We start from the raw sequence: 26,095 nt of genomic DNA on the forward strand, positions 1-26,095 counted from the left end.
TTATGGACGCGACAGTGGTCAGGTGATGCGGATTCCAAACGACATATGGAAGTATTGCCGTATAAAGGGGAGGAATTATTTGGCGTCGGTCTATCGGATCTGGTGGCCACGGCAACTGCCGGAAAATCCACTTTTTTACCTCAGACCCCCTCCCAACAGAAAAAGACACCGTCTTTTCAGCCGCAGTCCTTTCGGTCCTATAAGAACAAGCGGACAAAAGGACAGTCATATCTGCCTCGGGGCAGAGGAAGGGGTAAGAGAGGGCAGCAAGCAGCCCCTGCCCAGGAACAGAAGCCCTCCCAGGGTTCTGCAAAGCCCTCAGCATGACGCTGGGGCCTTACAAGCGGACTCAGGAGCGGTGGGGGGTCGACTCAAGAATTTCAGCGCACAGTGGGCTTGCTCACAGGTGGACCCCTGGATTCTGCAGGTAGTATCTCAGGGTTACAGGTTGGAATTCGAGAAGTCTCCCCCTCGCCGGTTCCTAAAGTCTGCTTTGCCAACGTCTCCCTCAGACAGGGCGACGGTATTGGAAGCCATTCACAAGCTGTTTTCTCAGCAGGTGATAGTCAAGGTACCCCTCCTACAACAGGGAAAGGGGTATTACTCCACGCTATTTGTGGTACCGAAGCCGGACGGCTCGGTAAGACCTATTCTAAATCTGAAATCTTTGAACCTGTACATACAAAAATTCAAGTTCAAGATGGAGTCACTCAGAGCAGTGATAGCGAATCTGGAAGAAGGGGACTTTATGGTGTCCCTGGACATAAAGGATGCTTACCTGCATGTCCCAATTTGCCCTTCACATCAAGGGTACCTCAGGTTCGTGGTGCAAAACTGTCATTATCAGTTTCAGACGCTGCCGTTTGGATTGTCCACGGCACCTCGGGTCTTTACCAAGGTAATGGCCGAAATGATGATCCTTCTACGAAGAAGAGGCGTATTAATTATCCCTTACTTGGACGATCTCCTGATAAGGGCAAGGTCCAGAGAACAGCTGGAAGACGGAGTAGCACTAACCCAACTAGTGCTGCAACAACACGGGTGGATTCTGAATTTTCCAAAATCTCAGTTGACCCCGACGACACGTCTGCTGTTCCTGGGAATGATTCTGGACACGGTTCAGAAAAAGGTGTTTCTTCCGGAGGAGAAAGCCAGGGAGTTATCCGAACTTGTCAGGAACCTCCTAAAACCAGGGACAGTGTCTGTGCATCAATGCACAAGAGTCCTGGGAAAGATGGTGGCTTCTTACGAAGCGATTCCATTCGGCAGATTCCACGCACGAACTTTTCAGTGGGATCTGCTGGACAAATGGTCCGGATCGCATCTGCAGATGCATCAGCGGATAACCTTATCGCCACGGACAAGGGTGTCTCTTCTGTGGTGGTTGCAGAGTGCTCATCTGTTAGAGGGCCGCAGATTCGGCATACAGGACTGGGTCCTGGTGACCACGGATGCCAGTCTGAGAGGCTGGGGAGCGGTCACACAGGGAAGAAACTTCCAGGGAGTATGGTCAAGCCTGGAGATGTCTCTTCACATAAATATACTGGAGCTAAGAGCGATTTACAATGCTCTAAGTCTGGCAAAACCCCTGCTTCAGGGTCAGCCGGTGTTGATCCAGTCGGACAACATCACGGCAGTCGCCCACGTAAACAGACAGGGCGGCACAAGAAGCAGGACAGCAATGGCAGAAGCTGCAAGGATTCTTCGCTGGGCGGAAGATCATGTGATAGCACTGTCAGCAGTATTCATTCCGGGAGTGGACAACTGGGAAGCAGACTTCCTCAGCAGACACGATCTACACCCGGGAGAGTGGGGACTTCATCCAGAAGTCTTCCACATGATTGTGAACCGTTGGGAAAAACCAATGGTGGATATGATGGCGTCCCGCCTCAACAAAAAACTGGACAGGTATTGCGCCAGGTCAAGAGATCCTCAGGCAATAGCTGTGGACGCTCTGGTAACACCGTGGGTGTTCCAGTCAGTGTATGTGTTCCCTCCTCTGCCTCTCATACCAAAAGTACTGAGAATTATACGGCAAAAGGGAGTAAGAACGATACTAGTGGCTCCGGATTGGCCAAGAAGAACTTGGTACCCGGAACTTCAAGAGATGCTCACGGAGGATCCGTGGCCTCTACCTCTAAGACGGGACCTGCTTCAGCAGGGACCGTGTCTATTCCAAGACTTACCGCGGCTGCGTTTGACGGCATGGCGGTTGAACGCCGAATTCTAAGGGAAAAAGGCATTCCGGAAGAGGTCATTCCTACACTGGTAAAAGCCAGGAAGGAGGTGACTGCACAACATTATCACCGCATTTGGAGAAAATATGTTGCGTGGTGTGAGGCCAGGGAGGCCCCCACGGAGGAATTTCAACTGGGTCGATTCCTACATTTCCTGCAAACAGGATTGTCTTTGGGCCTCAAATTGGGGTCCATTAAGGTTCAAATTTCGGCCCTGTCGATTTTCTTTCAGAAAGAATTGGCTTCAGTTCCTGAAGTCCAAACTTTTGTAAAAGGAGTACTACATATACAGCCCCCGGTTGTGCCCCCAGTGGCACCGTGGGATCTTAATGTAGTCTTGGATTTTCTCAAATCCCATTGGTTTGAGCCGCTCAAATCGGTGGAGTTGAAGTATCTTACATGGAAAGTAACCATGCTACTGGCCCTGGCTTCAGCCAGGAGAGTATCAGAATTGGCGGCTTTATCATATAAGAGCCCATATCTGATTTTCCATACGGACAGGGCAGAACTGCGGACGCGTCCTCATTTTCTGCCTAAGGTGGTGTCAGCGTTTCACCTGAACCAGCCTATTGTGGTGCCTGCGGCTACTAACGAGTTGGAGGATTCCAAGTTGTTGGACGTGGTCCGGGCATTGAAAATATATATTTCAAGAACGGCGGGAGTCAGAAAGTCTGACTCACTGTTTATATTGTATGCACCCAACAAGATGGGTGCTCCTGCTTCTAAGCAGACGATTGCTCGTTGGATTTGTAGCACAATTCAACTTGCACATTCTGTGGCAGGCTTGCCACAACCTAAATCTGTCAAGGCCCATTCCACAAGGAAAGTGGGCTCATCCTGGGCGGCTGCCCGGGGGGTCTCGGCATTACAACTCTGCCGAGCTGCTACTTGGTCAGGGGCAAACACGTTTGCAAAATTCTACAAATTTGATACCCTGGCTGAGGAGGACCTTGAGTTCTCTCATTCGGTGCTGCAGAGTCATCCGCACTCTCCCGCCCGTTTGGGAGCTTTGGTATAATCCCCATGGTCCTGACTGAGTCCCCAGCATCCACTTAGGACGTTAGAGAAAATAAGAATTTACTTACCGATAATTCTATTTCTCGTAGTCCGTAGTGGATGCTGGGCGCCCATCCCAAGTGCGGATTGTCTGCAATACTTGTACATAGTTATTGTTACAAAAAAATCGGGTTGTTATTTGTTGTGAGCCGTCTGTTCAGAGGCTCCTACGTTTGTCATACTGTTAACTGGGTTCAGATCACAAGTTATACGGTGTGATTGGTGTGGCTGGTATGAGTCTTACCCGGGATTCAATATCCTTCCTTATTGTGTACGCTCGTCCGGGCACAGTATCCTAACTGAGGCTTGGAGGAGGGTCATAGGGGGAGGAGCCAGTACACACCACCTAATCCTAAAGCTTTATTTTTGTGCCCTGTCTCCTGCGGAGCCGCTATTCCCCATGGTCCTGACGGAGTCCCCAGCATCCACTACGGACTACGAGAAATAGAATTATCGGTAAGTAAATTCTTATTATTTCCTACGTACAATTGTGTTAATAAAAAGATAAAAAATATATATATTAATACAATATATATAATAATATATAAAAATTTAAATAATAATACTTAATGAAAAACCTAAATATTTCATCTGGTCTCCACAGTTGGAATATGGAAACAGGATAGTATGTAACTAAAGAGTGAACAGATTCGTGATCCCCATCCCAAATAATAAAAAGATAATCTATATAACAGCCATAGAGGACCAGGTGCGCGCCAAACCCCCCTCCCCACAGAAGGCGGTCCTCGACCTGACCCATGTACAGATTGGCGTAGCTCAGCGCGAACCTGGTCCCCATGGCCGTTCCCATCACCTGTAAATAATAAGTGTTCTGGAATAAGAAATAATTGTGTTGAAGAATGAAGGAAATAGAATCTAATATAAAGTCCACGTGTTTCTGGGCAAGATCCCCATCCTTGGATAATTGATCCAAAATAGCTTTTAGACCCAGATTATATGGGATATTGGTATATAAACTCTGGACATCCAGAGTTAGAAAAACATATGTGTCCTTCCACTGAAAGTCTTTGACCAAGTTAAGGAAATGAGTGGTATCCCTTATGTGTGATCTTAGCCCAGAAACACGCGGCTGAAGATAAGAATCAACATATTGGGATAAATTTAAGGTAAGGGAATTAATGCCTGATATAATGGGACGCCCGGGTGGTGAGGTGAGGGATTTGTGGATTTTGGGTAAATGATAATAAATGGGTACTGTGGGGTAAGGGTTAAACAAAAAACGAAATTCATCCCTGGAGATAATCCCATCAGCAAGAGCCCGATCAAGATGATTTTTTAAATTCCTGGATATATACCAGAGAGGGGTCTCTTGACAGAATATGATAAAATTTGGTGTCACTCAACTGTGTTAGCTTCTTGAATGTAGTCAGTAACATTTTGAATCACAAGACCCCCCCTTTATCGGCCTCCTTAATTATAATTGTGGAATCTTTGGTTAAGTTACGGAGAGCCTTTCTCTCCCATTTATTAAGATTATTTTTACCTTTATTCTGTGTTTTTGTATTGCACATGTTTTTAAAGTCATCCAATGTGGTCTTATAAAAACTCTCAATGCTGGTTCCTTTAGATTTTATTGGATAAAACTCAGACTTCAATTTGAAGCCCCTATGTTCACTATTTACATTGTAAATGGGTTGAATTTTATCAGGTAGGGTAATGCTGTTCTCTTCCCATAATTCGGTTAGCATTGCTAATGCTGGTGCATCATTAACATCCAAAAGAATGGGAGATGCCTGATCATTTTGTTTCAATAAATTTTGTTTGGCGATATATTTTTTCCTACATAAGGACCTTACAAATCTATTGAGCTCCACATATAGGTTGTAGGGGAAAACTTAAGACCTTTTTTGAGAAGGTGCAATTCTGTTTCACTTAGTTGTTTAGATGATAAATTAAAGCTACTTTTAACCTCTGATCTTTTCCTCTGTACTTTTAGTCTCTTATGGTGTTCTCTTTTTCCCCCTCTTCTCCCTCGTAACTTGATTTTCTTCTTCTTTTGGATGTTTCCAAATGCCAATCTCTGCCCTGTGGGATTTCCCTATGAAATCTCCTTTTCCGTTGATCTAAAAAAATCTCTGGTTCTGGGATCATCAGTGTACTTTGGTCTTGCACCCAGATCTTTTCTCAAGAGACCTGATTTTTCTGCTTCTCTTATTCTCCTGTCTCTGCTGGAGGAGGCGGGGCGGTGATCGAAGTGGATCCTCCGTCTCCCCGTATCCACCCATCTCCCACTGGGACGGGAGAAATTCCGGTTTGTCTCCATATTTAGTCTGTACCCCACTTTAGGAGACATATACGGATGGATTTCTCTTTTGGGAAACTGGTTTCTGTTTTTATTATAAGTTCTAACCTTATCCTGTTCGTAGTCCTGTGTATCCCTGTGCAATTTCTTACATTTACCGTCTATCAGCTGTTGTTCATACCTAATTACTTTCTTTGTGGTAATTCTATCCCTTTCCATATATTCCTGAGTATGTTTAACAGATTCTAGTTTGTTTTTCAATATCTCAATTTCAGTTTCTAATGTTTTAGTTTTATTAACTCTATACTCAATTACTATTTCCATCAACTTAAAGGAACATTGGTCTAATGTAGTTTCCCATCTTTTTTGGAACTCCGTGTTCTCCTGAAAGATTGATGGTTTAGTAAATCTTAATCCTTTTGGGATTATTTTTTTGTCAATATATTTCTGGAGATTTACCCCATCTAACCAATGCTTAGTTTCATCACTTAATAAATCCTCTAGTCTATGAAAATCTTCCCTGGGTTGGTCTTCTAATTTACCTGTAGTTTTTTTCTATAGGATTATCCCATTTGGAAAAATATGTCTGCCTCCTATGTTGCCTTTCAGAGAAATTAGAGAAGAGTCCCATGGCAGCGTCCGAGGCTGACTATGTGTAGATGCAAAAAGACGTACTTTCCAATTGGAAAATTGCTTCGGTGCTATCCCAGGGGCTCGTCTCTAATAGCTGCTGCTATACAAGAATAGCCAATTCAAAGATAACATAAACAATAAAGACACCTTTACTTATGGACACCACCAATAATTTGGTTCATCAGCACTTTTGAAAGATTTGCTTGGATTGGACACCGCACACTAGAGAGGACAGCTTCATTTCCAAACAAGTTCTATTGGATCAAGCTACAGATCTTCCTCCAGCGGCATTTCCTTTGGTAACGTTACCTACATGAACAGTGTCCATAATTATTGCTCAAGGGTCCCAAAAAGCCACATCACCTGTGGATGTTTATATTGAGTTCTGCAAAATTGTACGGGGCATTACTAGGTTCCTATATGAGAAACTAGGCATTACGATTGAAATTCCATTCCAATTTACACACTTTTAAATCATTGTTTATTGTTGAATTTTATTAAACATATAACACATTTTCCATGACACTAGCTTTCATGTGTTTGTATTAGCGCTGCTACTTTATCTTTATTGTTTGTGTTATCTTTGAAGTGGCTATTCTTGTATAGCAGCAGCTATTAGAGACGAGCCCCTGAGATAGCGCCGAAGCAATTTTCCAATTGGAAAGTATGTCTTTCCTGCAGTCTGGGTTGGGCTTGGGACTCTGTCTCTCATCCTTAAAGGTCCAAGTCTCTGCCCTTTCTGTCCCTTTTCAACATCAGCTTGGCTTGTTGCCGGATGTGCGCACCTTCTTGCAGGGGGTCCTTCACCTTCAGCCTCACTTTGCTTCACCGGTGGCCCCCTGGGACTTGTCTCTGGTTCTTCGGGCGCTGCAGTCAGCTCCATTTGAACCCTTGGAATCGATGAACCTCTGCTGGGTCACTTGGACAACTATTTTCTTGCTTGCCATTGCGTTGGCCTTCAGGGTGTCCGACTTGAGTGCCTTCTCTGCACGCGGGTGGGGTTCTTGCCCAAGGTGGTGTCCAGGTTCTGCGTTAACCAGGAAATTGTGGTTCCTTCTTTCATTCCGTCTACCTCTTGATGTGATTCGGGCTCTCAGGGTGTACATGGACAGAACCAAGGATGTCAAACAGTCTTACTCTCTGTCCTTTATGAGCTTACCAAACGTGGTTGGCCAGCCTCTAAACAATCATTGGCTAGATGGCTTTGCCTTAACATTCGCCAAGCATATTCTTTAGCTTCTCTTCCTCCTACTTGTGGTGGACACTGCACATTCCACAGTCGGGTCCTCGTGGGTGACTCAGCATGGTGCTTACGCAGAACAACTTTACAAAGCGATTCTGTGGTCATCTGCAGAAACTTTTATACGCTTTTATGGGTCTGATTCTTTTGGGTCCCCTGTCACAGCCTTTGGGTGTACTCTTCTCGACGCAGCCTAGGAGCATCCCCGCACATGAAGGGATTGCTTTGGGACATCCCAGTGTACCCTGTGCCCTTAGTAGACGCTAGAAGAAAATGGGATTTATGGTCTTGTTCTTCCTATGTGCCGGTATACGGGTCATTCTCTTGTGTTTGTATCTGTATGTGTGCTATACTTCCTTCTCCTCGCTCCTGCTGTGGGCTTTCTACTTAACTGGGTGGCTGGGGGCGGGGTATGCTAGAGAGGTAGCCTGAGCATGCTTGGAAATGTTTTGTAACCGTTTGGTGCCTAGACCTCCTCTTCAGCCATTACCCTGTGACCCAGTGTTCCTTGCGAAGAAAAATATTTATCAAGTTGAGACCATAAATTCAATTTTGGTGCAAAAGTGCATCTTAGTCACATTTTGATAGTAAATAACTTCACAACACTGCACTGATGAATTTGCTATGCGACACATATATCTGTGTACAACTGAGTCTGAATCTGTATACGAAGCACAACAAATTGGCTGATAAAAAAGCCATGGCTGCTGTATCTAAGCACTTCATACACAGATTCGGACTCAGTCGCACACTGATATACAAGTGTCAAATATCAAATTAATCAGTGCAATCACATTACATCCGCAAAAAAGACGCTCAGTGCACAGGACCTGGTGCATCAAGAAGGGATGAGAGTTGCACAGGACCTGGTGCGTCAAGAAGGGATGTTTGGTGTAACCAAAGCAATAGTATATGAGGACATATCTGTACCTTTATTAAAGGCAGAAGGGTTAAAGGAGAGATTGCCATGGAAGTTGATCCTAATCGGAGACACTGCAATAATCCAAACTGGCTGATATTGGGGATGTCTGTTTAGGAGTAGAACTGTTGCTGCAGGATGCTTCCAATTGCAGTTAGGAGAATGACTGCTACTGTGAAGATGGGGATAGGACAGAGGTTCTCAAACACGGCCCTCAAGGCACCCCAATGGTCCAGGCTTTAGGTCAGGGCTGGCCAAACCAGTCCTTGAGATCTACCAACAGTTCATGTTTTCCAGGTCTCCTGGAGATCTGTTGAATTGTCAGTTAGGAATGAATGCAGCACATCTTAATTAGTAATGACTACACCTGTGCACCAGCTAGGTGGTCTGGAAAATGTGAACCGTTGGTAGATCTCGAGGACTGGTTTGGCCAGCCCTGCTTTAGGCATATCCATGGCTCAGCACAGTTGGTTAAATCAAATTGAGTGTGTTGCTAATTATGTCACCTGTGACCAAGTATGGATAAACTTAAAACCTGGACTGTTGGAGTGCCTTGAAGACCACATTTGAGAACCTCTGGGATAGGGGATTTAGTTGTTAGGACAAAGAGGGTTATTGTTTTCAAAGACTGTAAATGTAGATTACTGTTATTGGTTTCAGGTTAGAGGTTGATGTACATTTTCAGTGTATTAGGCTATAAATTTAAAGCAAGGCCCTGCTAGGTAAAATTGTTCTGAAAAGTCACATTCCACATGCTACAGCAGAAACTAGGGAAGAGATGTTGGTGTAGAAAAGAGTGCAGTGGGAGAACTGGGTGACTTTCTCTTTTGGCTACATACTGTTCAGGATGAACAGGGGTGGTGTTGCGTCCTCAGGGAGAAGATGCTAGATGTTTTGAGGATATTGTAACCTACAAAAGATGTGGAGGCCATGGTAAACAGGGAATGGGGATTTGTTGAGGTGATATTTGTGATGAGAGAGGGCAGGGTTTAATAAAAGTAGTATTTTGTCTTCCAAACAGAAGTTGTTGTGTTGGAAGAGAATTGTCATGTATAGTAGTGGGTATAGCTAAAACTTTGCTGGATGATGGTAATGGGAGAGGGATTTAACCCCTGCACAGTGGGAGGATATCTATGAAGAGTATAGCAATGTAGAATTGTTATGGGTAGATATATTTAGACAAATGACACCAGTAAAGTACTGATTGGGGATTGTTCGAAGCATAAACAATTGTAGTGGTTGAAGACTTCTGCTATTCAGATATAAATTGGGACAATGAATCTATTTGGTCTGACATTTTACCCTGACCACATCTGGGGTCACTTAATGCCACTGAATGCTGCTATTGTGCCCCCTGGGTTCCCTGTGCCATGCAGAGTGGAGACGGACGGAGGTAGAGCTGTCTTATAGTGGCATTAAAGACCTGCCAATCTACATTGGCATACTGTATAATGTAAACTGGGCACATAGTGTGACTGGACAGAACCATGCTGCACTGCAGAGGGGGCAGATATAACATGTGCACAGAGAGTCAGATTTGGATGGGGTGTGTTCAAATTGAAATCTAAATTGCAATGCAAAAGTTAAGTAGCCAGTATTTACCATGCACAGAAACAATATAACCCACCCAAAACGAATTATCCCTGCACATGTTATATCTGCCCCACCTGCAATGCAACATGGTTTGTTTTTTTGGTTTGCTAACAAACCTGAATAACCCCCACAGTGTGGTATATAACATGCAAAAAGTGCACAATATGGGGGAGCAAAAACATGAGAGTACTGGCCCCATGATTTATGTTGCTGGACCTGCTATTATGTCAAGTGAACTTTGTAGACTCAAAGCTCATTCCACTCTTACGCACTCTCAGGTATGCTATGTAGTCCTGACAGCTCCCATGTTCTTCTGTGCACTGTGACAGCATTGTGGCATCATTAGAAGAGCCAGATACATTTAAATAAGATGATCAATAGCTGTGCCCCAATAGGGTACATGGGTTAGGGATGGATGCCCTCAAAGGCCTACACTGTAGCTAGCATTACTGGGGCTGGGGGAGCTAGTCCAACCAGTGCTTCAGCCTTGCAGAGTTTCTAATGTTCTCTACTGGTACATTATTGTATGTTTATGTAGTAGCCTGTAGTCTCCCCCACTCCGCAGCCACTGAGGCAGAGACTGATGTAATTGATTAAAAACAAAGAGGTTAGACAGAGAAGAAATGAGCTCTTTCAAATTATGTGGATGCTGTGAGTATTTACGAAATGGAGGCCGGTGAATGAAGAAAGTATTACAATTTTAGTAAACATAAAACCATAACATTTGTATTTATCTATCTACAGTAGTATATTGTCAAATTAATCTATGAATTGGGTATACGGTCACTCATGTAAATCAGTTATAAAACTATACAGTGCATCATGGGTAAGGTGAAAAAGTTCTATATTAAAACCCTTGTGTGCCATATTCAAGTAGGTGACAATTAGTAATCCATGTTACTATAGAGATTAGTATAAGTGGCAGATTTTCCATAGGGGTTTATGGCTTTGGGATCCCATTCAGTCAACCTTTGTATCTTTGCAGAAATCAGAGTACCCTGTTGGAAGCATGATGTACTTAATTTTCATTGCTCCCAATGATAGCAGCTGGGCACAGTACAGAAGCTCCTTGTTGTATCTCTTTTGCGACTGTGGTATAGGGTTATACAATAGACCGAGTACAATCCCGGGTATCATACCCACAATGCACAATTCAAATTTCCATTGCACACTTCCTACAACTCGCATGACCTGAGTGCAGATGGTGGTGAATGAAGACAGGAAGCACAGATTGTCATGTTATAATGAATTTTGTAGGAAAATAAACATTTCCACCAAGTTAAAGGACAGATCAGTGTCCTGCCCAACTTACCCCCACTACGTACCAACTTAAAGGGCACCACTGTTGTGCTGTATGTGAGAGGCATAATGGTATACTGCTCATACTGATGCCACATAAGGACATAATTTAGATGTCAATGCTATTGTTTAAATAAAAGTGTTTTGTTATGGCAGCAAAGGCTAACAGCTAAACAGTTATGTAGTGTGTTACATAATGGGGGGTATTCAATTGTTTGAAAAGTCAGTGGGTGTGTTTTTTCCTATCTTATAGACCGGAAAAAACGGACACCCAACCGAATTTTCAAACAATTGAATTCCCCTCTATTGCTAATGAAGTGTGCCTGCATTAGTTTACACCATCTTTTGATGCTATTAGCCCATTGTTCCCTCCGCAGGGAGTTGAACCTCTTCTTTATGCCTATCGCAAATATTTTGCATTGCACACATGCAGAAGGTTGGCAGCGCATGCGCATTTGCTTGGTCAGTTCTGAAAATGGAAATAAAGTGTTACTTATCACAACCCTGGGATTGCACATTGATAAAGTGCCCTGAAAACAGATTCCAAATTGCTGCAATTCATTTGTTTTTAGGGCAGTATTGTGAAGTTTGTTAAATAGGCACCTTTGTTATAAACTGACTGCGCCTATACTGTGTGTGTAGGCAATGAGTTAATTTTCAGTTTCACTAACCTGATTTTCATACTGAACCCATTTCTCAATGAGCGCTTTGTTTAAAGATTCCTACTCCTACTGTGTCTTCCTGGCTGCATCAGCTGATCCAACTTCACTGCTGCATCCACTATTGCCTGCTTCATTTGCACAACAGCATTTCCAAGGAATGTGTTCCTCATCAGTAAACTAAAAAAATAATGTGTAGGCTTGTAAATGACTTCCAGATTACAAGATTAGATAGTGAAATTTGAATTTGGTGAAGAAAACCTAGAATATTTATATTATATTGATAATGATTTACTAAATAGATATGGATATATAGTATGGAATATAAAATAGGTTTAGTAAGAAAAGGAAAGGCACATGAGAAAAGAAGGCCCTGCTCTTGCGAGCTTACAATCTAATATGCCATGGAGCGCGAGATGCCTGACGTGACTGAACCACTAGGTCCTCTGCAACTCTGCTAACGTTGGGCGTCTCTTTTCGCAGAAAATGTGTCTTATTCACAGTGCAATTCATCTGGATCACATAAGGAGACTGTGCTGACTAATTTCATATACTGTATGACACTTGTATATTGTGTGTGACTGAGACTGTATACGGAGCAGAACAGAACTTGTATTGGGAAAAAGCTGCTGGTGCTACAATGTGACACTTGGTGTATAGATTCAGAGACTCAGTCATACAGATATACAAGTGTCATATAGTAAATTAATCAGCACATTCTCCTCATTCGTCCTATTTCCTTTGCAGTGCGAATTAGACACATTTTTGGCAAAAAGGATGCCCCGATGCTAGAAGAGTTTCACATGACCTGAGGTACAAAGAGGGGCTGTTTGGCGTGACTGCAGCAAAGATGTGTGAGGAAACATCTGAATATCAGTAGTTCATCGGCGGGTGTGTACACCTGATATGTCTGTGAACAACGTAATTCAGACATATTAGATTATCCCTGCAGCACAGCCAATGCCGATATATATTGCAAATATATTGACATGTTTGGCTGTGTGTACGGGCTGGGTATATTATCCCGGCAGTCACATAATAGACAGTATCCCAACACGGACGGTCCCAACACCAGATAGGTTAAGTATTCTACCACCCTCCTACTCTAACCCTTCTGGGATGTGTGATGGTATGTCTAAATCTCCCCAGCATCCTCTACGGACTACAAGAAAAGGATTTACCGGTAGGTATATGAAATCCTATTTTTAACCCTGTGAGCTTAAATGGCAACTGTCACTGGGAGGCTCTGGCCTATTTTCAACCTTTACTGTGTAATTTGTAATGGTAAATGCAGAATTTCACATTCGACCATATCAGGCCTTAAATTAATCCTGAGAGTTTCTGTTCTAAGGGTAATTTCACATAGGTCTGTCTTAGTAGGTAGCACCTAAGTCATTGAATGTCGAGCATGCCCAGTTTAGATGTAAAATCCGGCCTAAAGGGATGATTGCTACACAGAAGTAAAGGCAATTGAAGAATCTAGAAAGGCATTTCATCACCCCAGAAGAAAGTGTTCAGGTTTAGAAGGGAGACTCTACAGTAAGACATTCAGATGTCATCATTCAGAATGGTGACACCAGAATGTTGACCATGCGGTTTTGTATTGACGTGGTAAGTAACCCTAAACCTGCAGCCTAACCCTGTCTATATCCAGTGCATTGTCATTCTGGTGTTCCCCTTCTGAACATATACCATGCAAACATACTAGTTTCTCAGATTGATCGTATTAAGTACTGGTCTCCTGCTTATAAATGTAACAAGTCAAACACACATTGAAAACAATCTCAAAAAGTATAAAAAATTAATATCCGTGTATTATTAGTGCTCGGTCGTCTTGGCAGTGAGCTTCAATATTTTATTGCCCGATGTGTTTGTAATGCAGTCACCTTTTTATAATGATGATAGGCACTGGCTCAGATACCTTACATACATTTGTGGCATCGAGGGTTGTCTGTGCCTCATTGTTTCTGTGGCAGAGCTGGCACTGGCGGATACAATGGGAGTTACATTTCTGTTCACAGTTTATATTGTTTAGTACATGGTATGTTCCTAGACACAAGCCTAGCAGCTTGCAAAGATAAGGACCCTTGTAAGGAACTAAATAGTAAAGTCACTCAGCAACAAAGCAAAAATATACAAAATGAGGTGAACTAATGAGCGATAGCTTCCTGATGGTGCACAGAGCTGCAGTGGAGAAGTGAAGTACAAGGTTTTATTCTAAAATATATCAAAACTTCATAACTGCAGTTCTTGTTTGTAAATTTGACCCCAGATTTGTGTACACCACCAATATGGAAATGGTCATTACTCTGTAACTGTATGTGGCCCATTAATTGCAAATTGTCTTCTATAACACCTGCATCATTTACTACAGTGTATCTCACTAAGGTTATCACATGTATGCATGCTGTGTACATCCCTTTACTAAGATCAGTACTGTGGGGCTGATTCAGAGGTAGGCTCTACTCCGGTTATTTTCACAGTTGGCCGGTGGTTGTGGATCTGTGCGTGCATAGCACCCGCACTGCACATGTGCAGACTTGGGGATGTGATGATGTTTGCCGTGATTGATATGCCACTGGTGTTTGGGAGTAGCAATGGGGAGCGTTTCAGAAACGGGGACGTGCAAATGACTGCAGGCTCACTGGCTCGGGCAGTGTAATTTGGCCAGACATCCTGAGGGATACTCAGCCGTCCAATGTTCACACAGACGTTATGGTGCTCTGAACTCTATTGCAACAGCAGATGAGAGAAGCCTATAGTGAATGTCTTTTTACTTAAGACGCCTCCTGCAGTGGAGTATGCCTTTTTAGCAGAATTTCATACAAAGACGCAGCAGCTGTACTTTAACATCTATCTCTGAATTAGCCCTGGTATTCATGTCTGGTCAAGGATTGCAGCCCATGTGTTCCTGCTTTATTTGCTGTTTGTTCAGGCACCATTGATGGGTTTCTGCTATGTGATAAAACATCCCCTTCCCTGTTTGCCCAGTTTCCCCAATAATGAACAAAACTCTCTTGAGTCTCAGCACTGCCCTAGAATAAATGATACCCCACGCCATTTGAAAGATTGCAAACTAGAAAGAAAAAAAATCATATTTGGACAGACTCTATATAATCCAGAGGATTCAGAGTTCTGTGGCCGGGGACGCTGTCCCTGATGGGAATGGTGCCGTGATCATCAAGTCAGTCTCTACATTCACCTCCTGGCCATAGTCTCATGCACATCATGTCCAGTATACAGTGTTAAATATACGTTATGGTAAGAACTTACCGTTGATAACGGTATTTCTCCTAATTCCACAGGTACCACAGGATAACAGTGGGATATGATGGAGCGACAGCGGATTTACACCAATCAGTCAAAGCTTTCCGGCCAGTTCATATATCCCCGCCCCCTGGCTCAGGCAAATCCGTTGTATTCCAAAGCTCAAGGCAGGAGCATTATATAGACCCTTAATCCAGCGTACAGGAAGGAAGAGGTTTAGTGAGTAAAAAAGGATCCTCAAATCAGGTGCGTCAGGGTGATAACCAGTACCCTGCATTAGTAGGTCTGGACGTTAAGGAAGCAGAAGTAGAGCATCCATTGCCATTCTCTTCTATTCTTCCTGTTTAAACTTACTCACCACCCTTGGTAATAGGGTATTTAGAGGAAAACCCCATCTGCCAGATGAAGGTCCTGTCTCACCGATAAGGCATCCACAACGATCGCCCTGGGATCCTTTGTTCCATATGTGCGTACTTTGCTGTTCAACCAAGACGTTCTGAGATGCATCTCTAGCACGCACCACTTGTTTTCTAGATTCCGGAAGATCTCTGGGTGTAGAGCCCATTCACTCCTCTGAATGGTGTATTGACTTGAAAAAGTCCTTTTACCCGTTTATGATTCTCGGACTGAAAACAGCGGACAAGGCTTGGATGATGAAATCCATCATCTTAGGTATGTGACTTACCGTCTTCATCCCCTTTTTGGCTGAGGGTTACTTCCCAATGTAGAGGTACTCTAGTGCCGTTGTCTTGTCTGAGCGGAACTGGACTGGTTTTCACATGAAGACTGTCCTGTTCCTACACCGGTGCCCTGTATATGGCCCGAGGTTTCAACCTTTATTGGTAGACAGCACTTTGGGAACACAATCTCCCTGACACTAATCCTAGTGTCAGCATCTTCCCAATCTGATATCAAAAGGATTTTCCTTTGTCCCGCTGGGATGTCTGTAGCCACCAGGCTAATGACCTTCTTACTTTTATCGCAAGTACCATAGTCGGTCTTTATTATCTGATGCAATCCATTAATACTTACCACACCTTGTATCCCCAGCTGGTTTCTCTAGCTACCAGCCAGGCCCACACTGCTAATCTTCCATGATCCAGTGAAGTCTGGGCATATCCAGTGTGCCGTGGTGGTAGATTCTACTAGGTAAGAATCAGACGCTGCAGAGACCTAGAGTGGAATTGTGCATACTCCCTCTTGTTGATGCAGATACCATCAAACCCATCCCCGCATTGCTGCGTGAATGGATACCGTTTGACTGTGTGGCAATTCTTAAATCTTATAGTGAACCTTGGATTTATTGTTGTGAAGTCAAAGATTACTCTCTGCAGACGTAATCCAGTACAGCCCCCAAGTGAGTCATCTGATGTGACGAAACTGGAGCCGATTTTCCCCAAGTTATGAGTCACTTGCCTGAAAACTCGTTATTGCCGATGACAAGAGCAATCTCTGTGACTGTGCCAGGATTAAAAGATGCGAGGTATGGGAAAAAACCTTAACCCCTGCTGGCGGAGATAAGGTGCCCCATATTTCTGGTAAATAGTCCGGGGACCGTGGCTAACCCAAAAGATAAAGCCGAAACTGAAAAAATGCTTTTCTGGATGAATAGCCGAACCTTGGATAACACTGATGGACAAAGGTATTGGAACATGTAGGTAAGTTTCCTGTATCTCCAGGGATCCATAAAAAAAAACCCTGGCTCCATGCCCCACATAAGGAACATATGATTCCATGTTTCCAAATGTATTTGCTCAACATTTTTCGGATTTAGCATGAGCCGAAATGATTCATTTGTCTTCCGATTAAGCCAGGTTGAAGTAAAACCTTGTCCTTGTTTGCCAGAGGAACTGGAATGACTATTCCTGACTAAAGTAATTTTCTGACCTGCTTCTTGCAAAGCCAGGTCTTTGTCTATAGCCGAGATAGGCTATTTTGAAGGCGAAACATAACTAGAGATACCATGCCAGGTCTGTGACCTGATGAAGTCTGCCCCCCATCCTGGGATCTCCCAGGTGGAGACCACACCATCCTCTGATGGTTTTATTTTTCTAGAGCACCTGGTATTCTCCGAATACTAACCAGGGCCACACTGTAGATCTTCTGGTAGCTCAATGGTTTCCTAATTTGAAATCACACTGTGTGATTCAGCCTATGACAGGCTTCTATTGATAGTGTAATATCAATGCGTGAACTGTATGTGGAAGGAACCTGACTTTCTTGGAGTCTGCGTCTGACTCCGGAATTCTGTCAGTTCTTACTAAAAAGGAATGTTTTTAGAACAAGACAATGATTCCATCTGCAGGGCCTGGTATTTCTTACCAGGCCCCACACTGTATAGCTTCCAAGATCTGGTGAGATTGGGCATATCCAGTATGGTGTGGCTGTAGATCTTCCACGTACCCAGGTAAACTGCTCTATTAACAGATAAAGATAGGGCTGATGCCTTGGAGTAAATATTCTGCCCATAGCCAATGCTTCCAGGAACATTGCAGTCTTTTATATGAGCCATATGAGATTCTTGTTCTTGGAAAAAAATCTCCTTCCATTGCATCAGCCCAGGCAACCACTGCCTTTGCCATTTAAGCCGAAGCCAAGGCTTGGCCTCATGACTGCCCTAGACAGGAAAATTGAAAGCAAAGCTATTGTAGATTCTCCTCGTCTACTTTAGGAGCCATCTCCCCTTTTTTTAAACAATCCCCAGCTGGAAGCAGATCATAGGAATTCCATTTCTTAGGAATTCTAACTTTTTATTGGGCGTAACCCAACCTCTTCCATGATTGTCTTGGAACTCAAGTATTGGGATGTTTAAACACGGGTGCCTTGGTTTTTAACACAGGCTTTACTGTATCCTCTAAGGATAAGATGGCTTTATTGCTTTCAATTAACTCAGGTATATTCGAGATCTACCTCTTTTTCATATGATGAAGTAGGACACAGGTTCTCAAACTCGGTCCTCAGGACCCCACACAGTGCATGTTTTGCAGGTAGCCCAGCAGGTGCACAGGTTTATTAATTACTCACTGACAGATTTTAAGAGGCCCACAGGTGGAGCTAATTATTTCACTTGCAATTCTGTGAGGAGACCTGCAAAACATGCACTGCGTGGGGTCCTGAGGACCGAGTTTGAGAACCTGTGAAGTAGAATAATAGGGCTTTCATCTACTGATAAATCTAAACAATGTGTAGTCTGCGACAGTGAAGATTTACTTACCACTGATTCTGAGAAGCTGCTGCTGTATGTAAAGGCTTGTAACCCTATTCCTGGTACAGGATTTTGGGGGATTGTCCATCTATTTTCCTAGATAAGCTTGTGTAAATATAGCCCCAGGTGGATACACTCCTATAGCACCTGGTATTCCCAGGTGGCCCAAAATCCAAGAACCAACCAGGCCCCCAGTGTGGTGTGGCTGCAGATTGTTCCTGTTGTGCTAAACCTTATGCATACAAGCCATCCTGAACCAGATAATAAGAGGTTAATACAGCTTTAAACATGGTATGAGTTGTCCTCACCATTGTCACTTTATTAAATGAGAAATATTCAGCACTACACAATTTTGTGACTGTATCACTTTACCTTTTAAAATGATATCCATTCAATCCTCCTCATGCACCAGCATTGAGGATCTGCAAAACAAACTGACAAACCTGTAGCAAACTCAGCAGCATACTAGCAGTCAGTCACATGTTATACATTAGTATATTAATCAATATCGTCAACTACATTAATATTTTAGTATGTAGGAGAACACATTTACTGAATCATGTTTAACATATGTAACGTATTCAGACGCAATGCGACAGAAACAACAGTAATAGTATACAGACTCACATGCAATAGGCATTTATCTAACTATTCATATTCAAAACAGTAGAGATTTAGTGCTGTATAGCCCGTACTCAGTAGAGTGGGATACAGGGAGACTTACCCCGCTTCCAGGATCGATCAATACGTTAGCGAACGCTGAGTGGATCCAGACGCTACTAGTGTACACTGCCGCTCCAGGAAGCTGTAGTGAACACAGACGCACCGGTCACACAGCCGCCTATGCTGCGAACGGGCCCTCAGTGAACTCTGACGCACCGGTCACGTAGCCGCCTATGCTGCGACCGGGTCCCCTCGTCTTCCAGTGTAGCTGGTAGCGTCTGAGACGGAAGCGAGTAAACAGTTCATGGCAGGAGACTCGGCGGAAACTGGTCATGAACTGGGGGGGGAGGGGCGACCAGGAGAGCGTCTGACTCCCCACCGCTGACATCAACCCTAGGGATCGCGGCCTCATACTATTCCTGGAGCCTCTGATCCCTAAGGTCTAGCGCTGGAGCACCCGTGGTGGTGGCGCGTCAGCAACTGTTTGGCAGTCTCCTCCCAAAACAGTGCGGCTGTGTCCATATTCCATGTGCTACGCGGAACCGATGCCTTACCTTCTCCCCGTGCTCCGGCCACAGCCTGGTAACGTCTGATGGACCTGCTAGTATAGCCGACACAGACGCTCACCGAAACAGCACTGTACTCGTGGGTAAGTGTTGTCGCGACCCATCAGAGAGTTGTTGGAGCAACTCTTTCCAATATGTGTATAAGACGCTGTTAAGAAAGATCACTCAATAAAACAGTAAGACTTTAAAAAATAAAATAAGAAAGATTGGGGCAGCTAACATTCCAGCAGCCCTCTGACCATGGTCTGGCTCCTGCCGCACCAAACAAAAAACTGATTTGCCTGAGCCAGCGGGCGGGGATATATGGACGGGCCCGTACATGCTGGGAGGCCAGAAAGCTTTGACTGATTGGTGCAAATCCGCTGTCGCTCCATCATATCCCATTGTTATCCTGTGGATCCTGCTGGAGAAAATACTACATTTAGATTTTAGGAAAAATAATAATAAAAAACTCAGTTTGTTTTAAATGTGTGAAACTAAGAATTGTTTGAGAATAATGTTGGTGGACCAAAACCATGGAAGCTGTGGTGGGCTTTGATAGATGTAACAGTAAGTGGAAACATTACATTAGTTGTAAGCATGAAAGAACAGCTATGGTACAGACATCGAGTATAATAAACAGCACTCCTGCTAGCACTGTTTATTGTAGCTGTATCTCCACACTATCCATGTGACATTGTGGCAATTCATGATCTGTGCACATTAATGCCTATAACGGGAAAACAGTCTTCACTAATTTTTCTGTGTTCTTCTATTGTATTCCCAACCATGGTACTCAAGGCACACTGACAAGCCAGGTTTTAGCGATATCCATGCTTGAGCTCAGATGGTTACATCAAAATAACTGAGGTACTAATTACATCACCTGTGCTCTGTCATGGCCCCAGGGGATGTTGCTAAGGTCAGTCCCCGTTTTGCTACCTGTCAGCCCGGCTTATGAAAGGCTTTGGCAGTCCGGTGGCGTGCTCTTTGCATGGCCGTAGTAACAGCGATTGTGGATGAGTCGTCTGTGGGTGTGATGCTCTTACCAGCTCGGAAGCATGGACGCCATCTTGCTTTCTGCATTTCCAAGGGTTCATCCAGTGTCGTCATTCTGGATTCAACCCGGTCAGCCTCCAGTGCCATCATTCCTGATCCATCCCGGTCAGCACTACAGTCTCATTACAGATACCATCGGTTCCAATACAATATTACAGTACAGATGCTATTCATACTAGATAAAGTACTATTAATACTACAGTCCGATACTACAGTTACCTGCAGTCCCAGTCTCTAGTGCTAGTCACTGCCTCTTCCTGCACCCTGTGAACATTAAGTTCTTCCACCTCTGAGAAGGAACTACATAAAACCTCTGAGTTTTCAGCACAACACCGATCCAGTCGCCAATAGCTTTGACATAGGTCCGGAGACATTCAGACACCAAATCCAGACATGATCAAGTATTGATAACCTTAAAATTTTAACTGCTAGTGGCTTTGCAACACCTGTACTGTGGGGTTCGAGGAAAAATTAACAAAGATACATGGTAGCAGAGAGTGCCTTCCCCAATGGATTCGGTGGCACTTCATAGCCATCACAAGGAATTGTATACCCCTCTTAGGGGTATATTCAATTCAAGTCGGATCCTTACTGACAAGCATTGTCGATAAGGATCCGACAAAGCACTATTCAATGAGTGGCCAAATCCGACCGTCGGATTTGGCCGTGCCGGTGTCCCATCCGTGCTGCTGTTGTGTGACCTGCTCTTCCTCCCAGCTCGTCCTCAGCCACACAGCCCAGTGCCGGTCTCTGCTGCCCCTATAGCCTGCCGTCTCTTCCATCCTCTCCCGTCCCCATACCCCTCAAAACATGTCCCCGCTCCCCCATCTCATCTCCTCAATCCGACTTTTTTTAAAGTCGTATTGAGATTGTCGGAAATGGGGCTAAAACCTGTTGGATTTGGGCGCGTTTCCGACAAAAGCACGTGGATCCGCTATTTCGCCGTTCCACGTGTTTTCCGACAAGCAGCCCCTATCGAATAGGTCGGAACCTCTTCCGACCTAAATCAGTCAGAAACTGACGGCTTTCCGACAAGACGGCAGTTTCGACTTCAATTGAATATACCCCCAGTATGTTGTTATAAGCAAGCAAATGCTAGGGTTTTAAAACTAGGGAAAAACTGGCATATATATTTTAAAGTGAAAAAAACAAACATTGTTTTACATCAAAAAGTACTTTAATAATATAATTGCAAAGCAGTATAGTGTACATTAATGTTTCCATTGCTTATTAATATTTAAAATGATATAATTTGTGTATGTGATAGTATGGGCTGTGTTACAGCTATGTACTCTACATTACAGAACACATTCCAGGAAGAGGCCCGGTGGAAAAAAGTACGTTTCAGGAACAGAACTCACATTATCCTGCTAAAAGCAAGAGACTGGAAACATTTCAGGAGCAGACTTCAGAAGACATTATATCATTGAACAGGTTAGAGGTTATTGTTTAAAGAAAGTGAACCTAAAAAATAGCTACAGTAATTGTGGGCTACTTGAGTAATTTAAACAAAGTATAAATTTGTTCTTTACAATTATATGTAGATAACATGATCATATAGTAAGTAATAGTTGAGTGAGCACTCAAGCAGTCTTGTGGTGTATAGAATCAATTGAAGGTGCATTATTGATTAATAATTTACTGTTATTGGTACAATTGACAGTAATGAAATATACACAATAAATATAATGCAATGAGAAAAATGTCACCTTTGGTTGAAGACAGAATTTGATACTGTTAATAAGTCTTAATTGTCTTTATAGGGGTCTATTCAATTGATCCAACTAGTTGGAAAAAACAACTTTTTCCGAGTTTTTTAGGTTGAATCTGGATTCGACTTATTCAAGTCATTTGCCATTTTTCCAACTTGTCGGAATGTGGGCATTTCTGACAGGTTTTTGGCCTGTTTTAGACCATGCCTGAAAAAAAATGTCGGATCGGCATTGTCGAAAACGCCCGGAAATGTAATAGTGCAGTGTTGGATCCTCTCCGTCGGAGAGAGGATCCGACATCAATTGAATAGACCCCATAGTATTGCTCTTAAGATAAGTGAGAAAACTCTCAAAGGTGATTGTGACAGATTAAAGGTCAATATCCTTATGGAAGGGAAGTATGCTGCTTTTACGTCTTTCTTAGACTTCTTATGCCAGTCCCATTTTGTTTTGCCGAAAATGCACGCTAGGACGCACAAGAAGACTGCTAATTAATGTGATATGACACTTGTATATTGTTAGTGACTGAGACTGTATACGGAGCAGAACAGAACTTGTGTTAGAAAAAAGCTGCGGCTGCTACATTGTGTCACTTCATGTACAAATTCAGAGACTCCGTTGCACACAGGTGTACAAGTGTAATATAGCAAATAATCAGTACAGTTTACTTGTGCATCCTAGTTGCATTGTGTTGCAAATAAGACACATTTTCGTCAAAACAGACACCTGACGCTAGAAGATTCTCACACTACCTGGTGTGCCAAGAGGGGCTGTTAGGCGTGACTGCAGCAAAGATGTATGAGGACATATCTGTATATAAAGTTTCTTAAGTATGCAGCCCCCTAAAAGGTAAACAGATTTGACTATTACAAATGACAACCAGATTGTTCCAGACATTATTTTTTTATGTGAACCAGTAGGCACTTAAAGTAAATTATCAAACCCATAATTGTCTGCAGAATTCAAAATAATATTTTTACATGCAGAAGTACTCAACTCCTGTGCTGTGGTTGCTCCAGTTTTACATAGACAGGACAGGTTTGGGATGGCCATCGGTGGGAATAGAACCTGTGGCGAGCCACTGAGCCTGCAAGGCGCTTGCCCTGCTGACGGCATTCTGATGGCTGGGATCCTGGAGTCGGAATACCGCACATATACATGTGTGTGTGTCTATATATATATATATATATATATATATATATATATATGTATATATATATATATATATAATATATATATATATACATACATACATACATACATACATGTGCAGTATTGTATAATATACAATTTAACCATATTTGCACCAACAGCATTGCCGTAGTCGCATATTGCCATCTTGTCAGTAACAGTTCTTCAAGCTGTTTAGCCACCTAGAAAAAAGCAAGGAGACAACTGTAGGAACAGAGGAAAGCAGGTGACTGACAGATTAGACAGCTGGGGAACAGTCGCTACATGAAGAAACAGCTGTTACACCGACATGGAGAAAGTAGGGGGTAGAAACAGCTGAGGATGGGTGTAACAGAGACAAACAGATACATTAGTCCCTCAGTTGTGCATTTTGTTCTCTACAGAATAATATGACACAAAATCAACATTCTATTTCATTTAGCTGGGACAAGTCAAGGACAACAGAGAAGTCATTGGCTTTCTTTTATATCTACAACTCCCACATATGTTATTTAGCCATCATTGAACTCAGACCATTTATAAAGATTATGTGGGTTGGAATCCATTGCCAGCAGTAGTATGAATAGTGGAGAACCTGACAAAAGTCCACACATACTTTTATCAACTCAGAATGGATGGATAGATTTATTTCTGTAGATTCTTTATGATTTTTATTTTTCAGTAAGGGATACAAATAGTGAACTGGTATATCCACATATAGCCCATAGGCCAATGTTAGCACCCATAACAAATTTACTGTCCCACCAGAACAAGCCAAGAACACTTAAGGGCCGTACACACTGGCCGATTTTTTGAAAGATATGAACGATCTCGTTCATAAATGAACGAGAACTCGTTCATATCTTTCAGTGTGGAGACTCCTGCGATGAACGATGCGCGGCCCCGCGCTCGTTCATCGCTGGTCTCCCGTCGGCTGTGCATGCAGGCCAATATGGACGATCTCGTCCATATTTGCCTGCACTTCAATGCAGCCGCGTGACGGGGGGAGTGAAGAAACTTCACTCCCCCCGTCACTGCCCCCCCGCCGCCGGGTCGCTCGTCGGCCGTATCCGCCGTCGGGCAGCTTGGCGGCGGGTCGGCCAGTGAGTAGGGCCCATCATAGGGGGTAATTCTGAGTTGATCGCAGCATCAAATTTGTTAGCAGTTGGGCAAAACCATGTGCACTGCAGAGGGGACAGATATAACATGTGCAGAGAGAGTTCATTTTGGTTGGGGTGTGTTCAAACTGAAATCTAAATTGCAGTGTAAAAATAAAGCAGCCAGTATTTACCCTGCACAGAAACAATATAACCCACCCAAATCTAACTCTCTCTGCACATGTTATATCTGCCCCTCCTGCAATGCACATGGTTTTGCCCGATTGCTAACAAACTTACTGCTGCGATCAACTCAGAATTTCCCCCATAGTACAGTATGTCCATGAGGCCACCAGCTGAAAGCACTTCTCCTGCTGTGAGAGTGTGGTTGCTTGGTCTAGAACTAATGTTTTATGTTGCCAACTAGATAATACTTGCAGTGGTTCCCAAACTTGGTCCTCAAGTTCCCCCAACAGTTCATGTTTTCCAGGTCACCTAGCAGTTGAACAGGTGTATTCATTACTCACTGACACATTATAAAAGACCCACAGGTGGAGCAAATTATTTCACTTGCAATCCTGTGAGGAGACCTAGAAAACATGAACTATTGGGGGTACTTGAGGTCCGAGTTTGGGAACCACTGGTGTAAGACATAAGCAGATTGACTCCACCAATAGTGAGAGAAACTTTGTCATCTGATCAGCAGCTTCACGTTTTCTTGTTGAACCGTGAGATGTTTCTATGCAGTATAGTACTGGAAAGATGGGTATCAGTGCAGTGCCTCAACAATACACTCATTGGGGCAGATGTATTAACCTGGAGAAGGCATAAGGAAGTGATAAACCAGTGATATGTGCAATCCGCTCCAATATGTAAATTAACAGTTAGGATCTGATTGGCTGGTGCCTTTATCACCTTGCACATATCACTGGTTTATCACTTCCTTATGCCTTCTCCAGGTTAATACATCTGCCCCATTGTCAGGAAAAGTGAGACAGCTGCTTCTATTCCCAGTACATGCCACCACTTCCTGCATTACATGGTATCTTCTGCAATTGACGGCAGACATCTTTGCAATCCACTGTCATATAATTTGCAGTGTAGATCGCAGCATGTCACGGTTTAAGTGACTTTGAAAAAGGCTTGCTAGTAGGGGCCAGAGAGGTGGGTCCACTCCATCTCCAAAATCAACACAAAATCTGGGTTTTCATGTGCTAGATTTTCTAGGATGTAACGTGACTACACAACATCAGGGAAGGCAGCCAGCGTGCAACACTCCTCAGCCGATGAAAAATGCTCTGGAAGATGATGGACAGCTTCGCCTAACATGTAGTGTAATACCTGACCAAATGGAACATTGCTGTAGATAACGGCAACATTTAATACTGAGGCCATTAGTAACATCAGCGTTAGAACATTGCAATGTTCTTTTCTATGGGGCACAGGAGCTGACAGGCCACGTGGGTCCCATTGCTGAC

The 26,095-nt window shown here is 43.5% G+C and overlaps 1 protein-coding gene across 1 annotated transcript in view; it reads left to right on the forward strand.

Annotated features, from left to right (window-relative positions):
- LOC135019278 (cohesin subunit SA-2-like) overlaps positions 1 to 26,095 on the forward strand; it is a 440,449-nt gene that overhangs the window by 388,852 nt on the left and 25,502 nt on the right. Inside the window, exon 31 of the mRNA XM_063953088.1 lies at positions 21,943 to 22,072. Within this exon, the coding sequence (XP_063809158.1) occupies positions 21,943 to 22,072 (130 nt within the window). The remainder of the gene's footprint in view (positions 1 to 21,942; positions 22,073 to 26,095) is intronic.

This window comes from Pseudophryne corroboree, chromosome 2 (assembly GCF_028390025.1).
Source record: "Pseudophryne corroboree isolate aPseCor3 chromosome 2, aPseCor3.hap2, whole genome shotgun sequence".
Lineage (NCBI taxonomy): Eukaryota > Metazoa > Chordata > Amphibia > Anura > Myobatrachidae > Pseudophryne > Pseudophryne corroboree.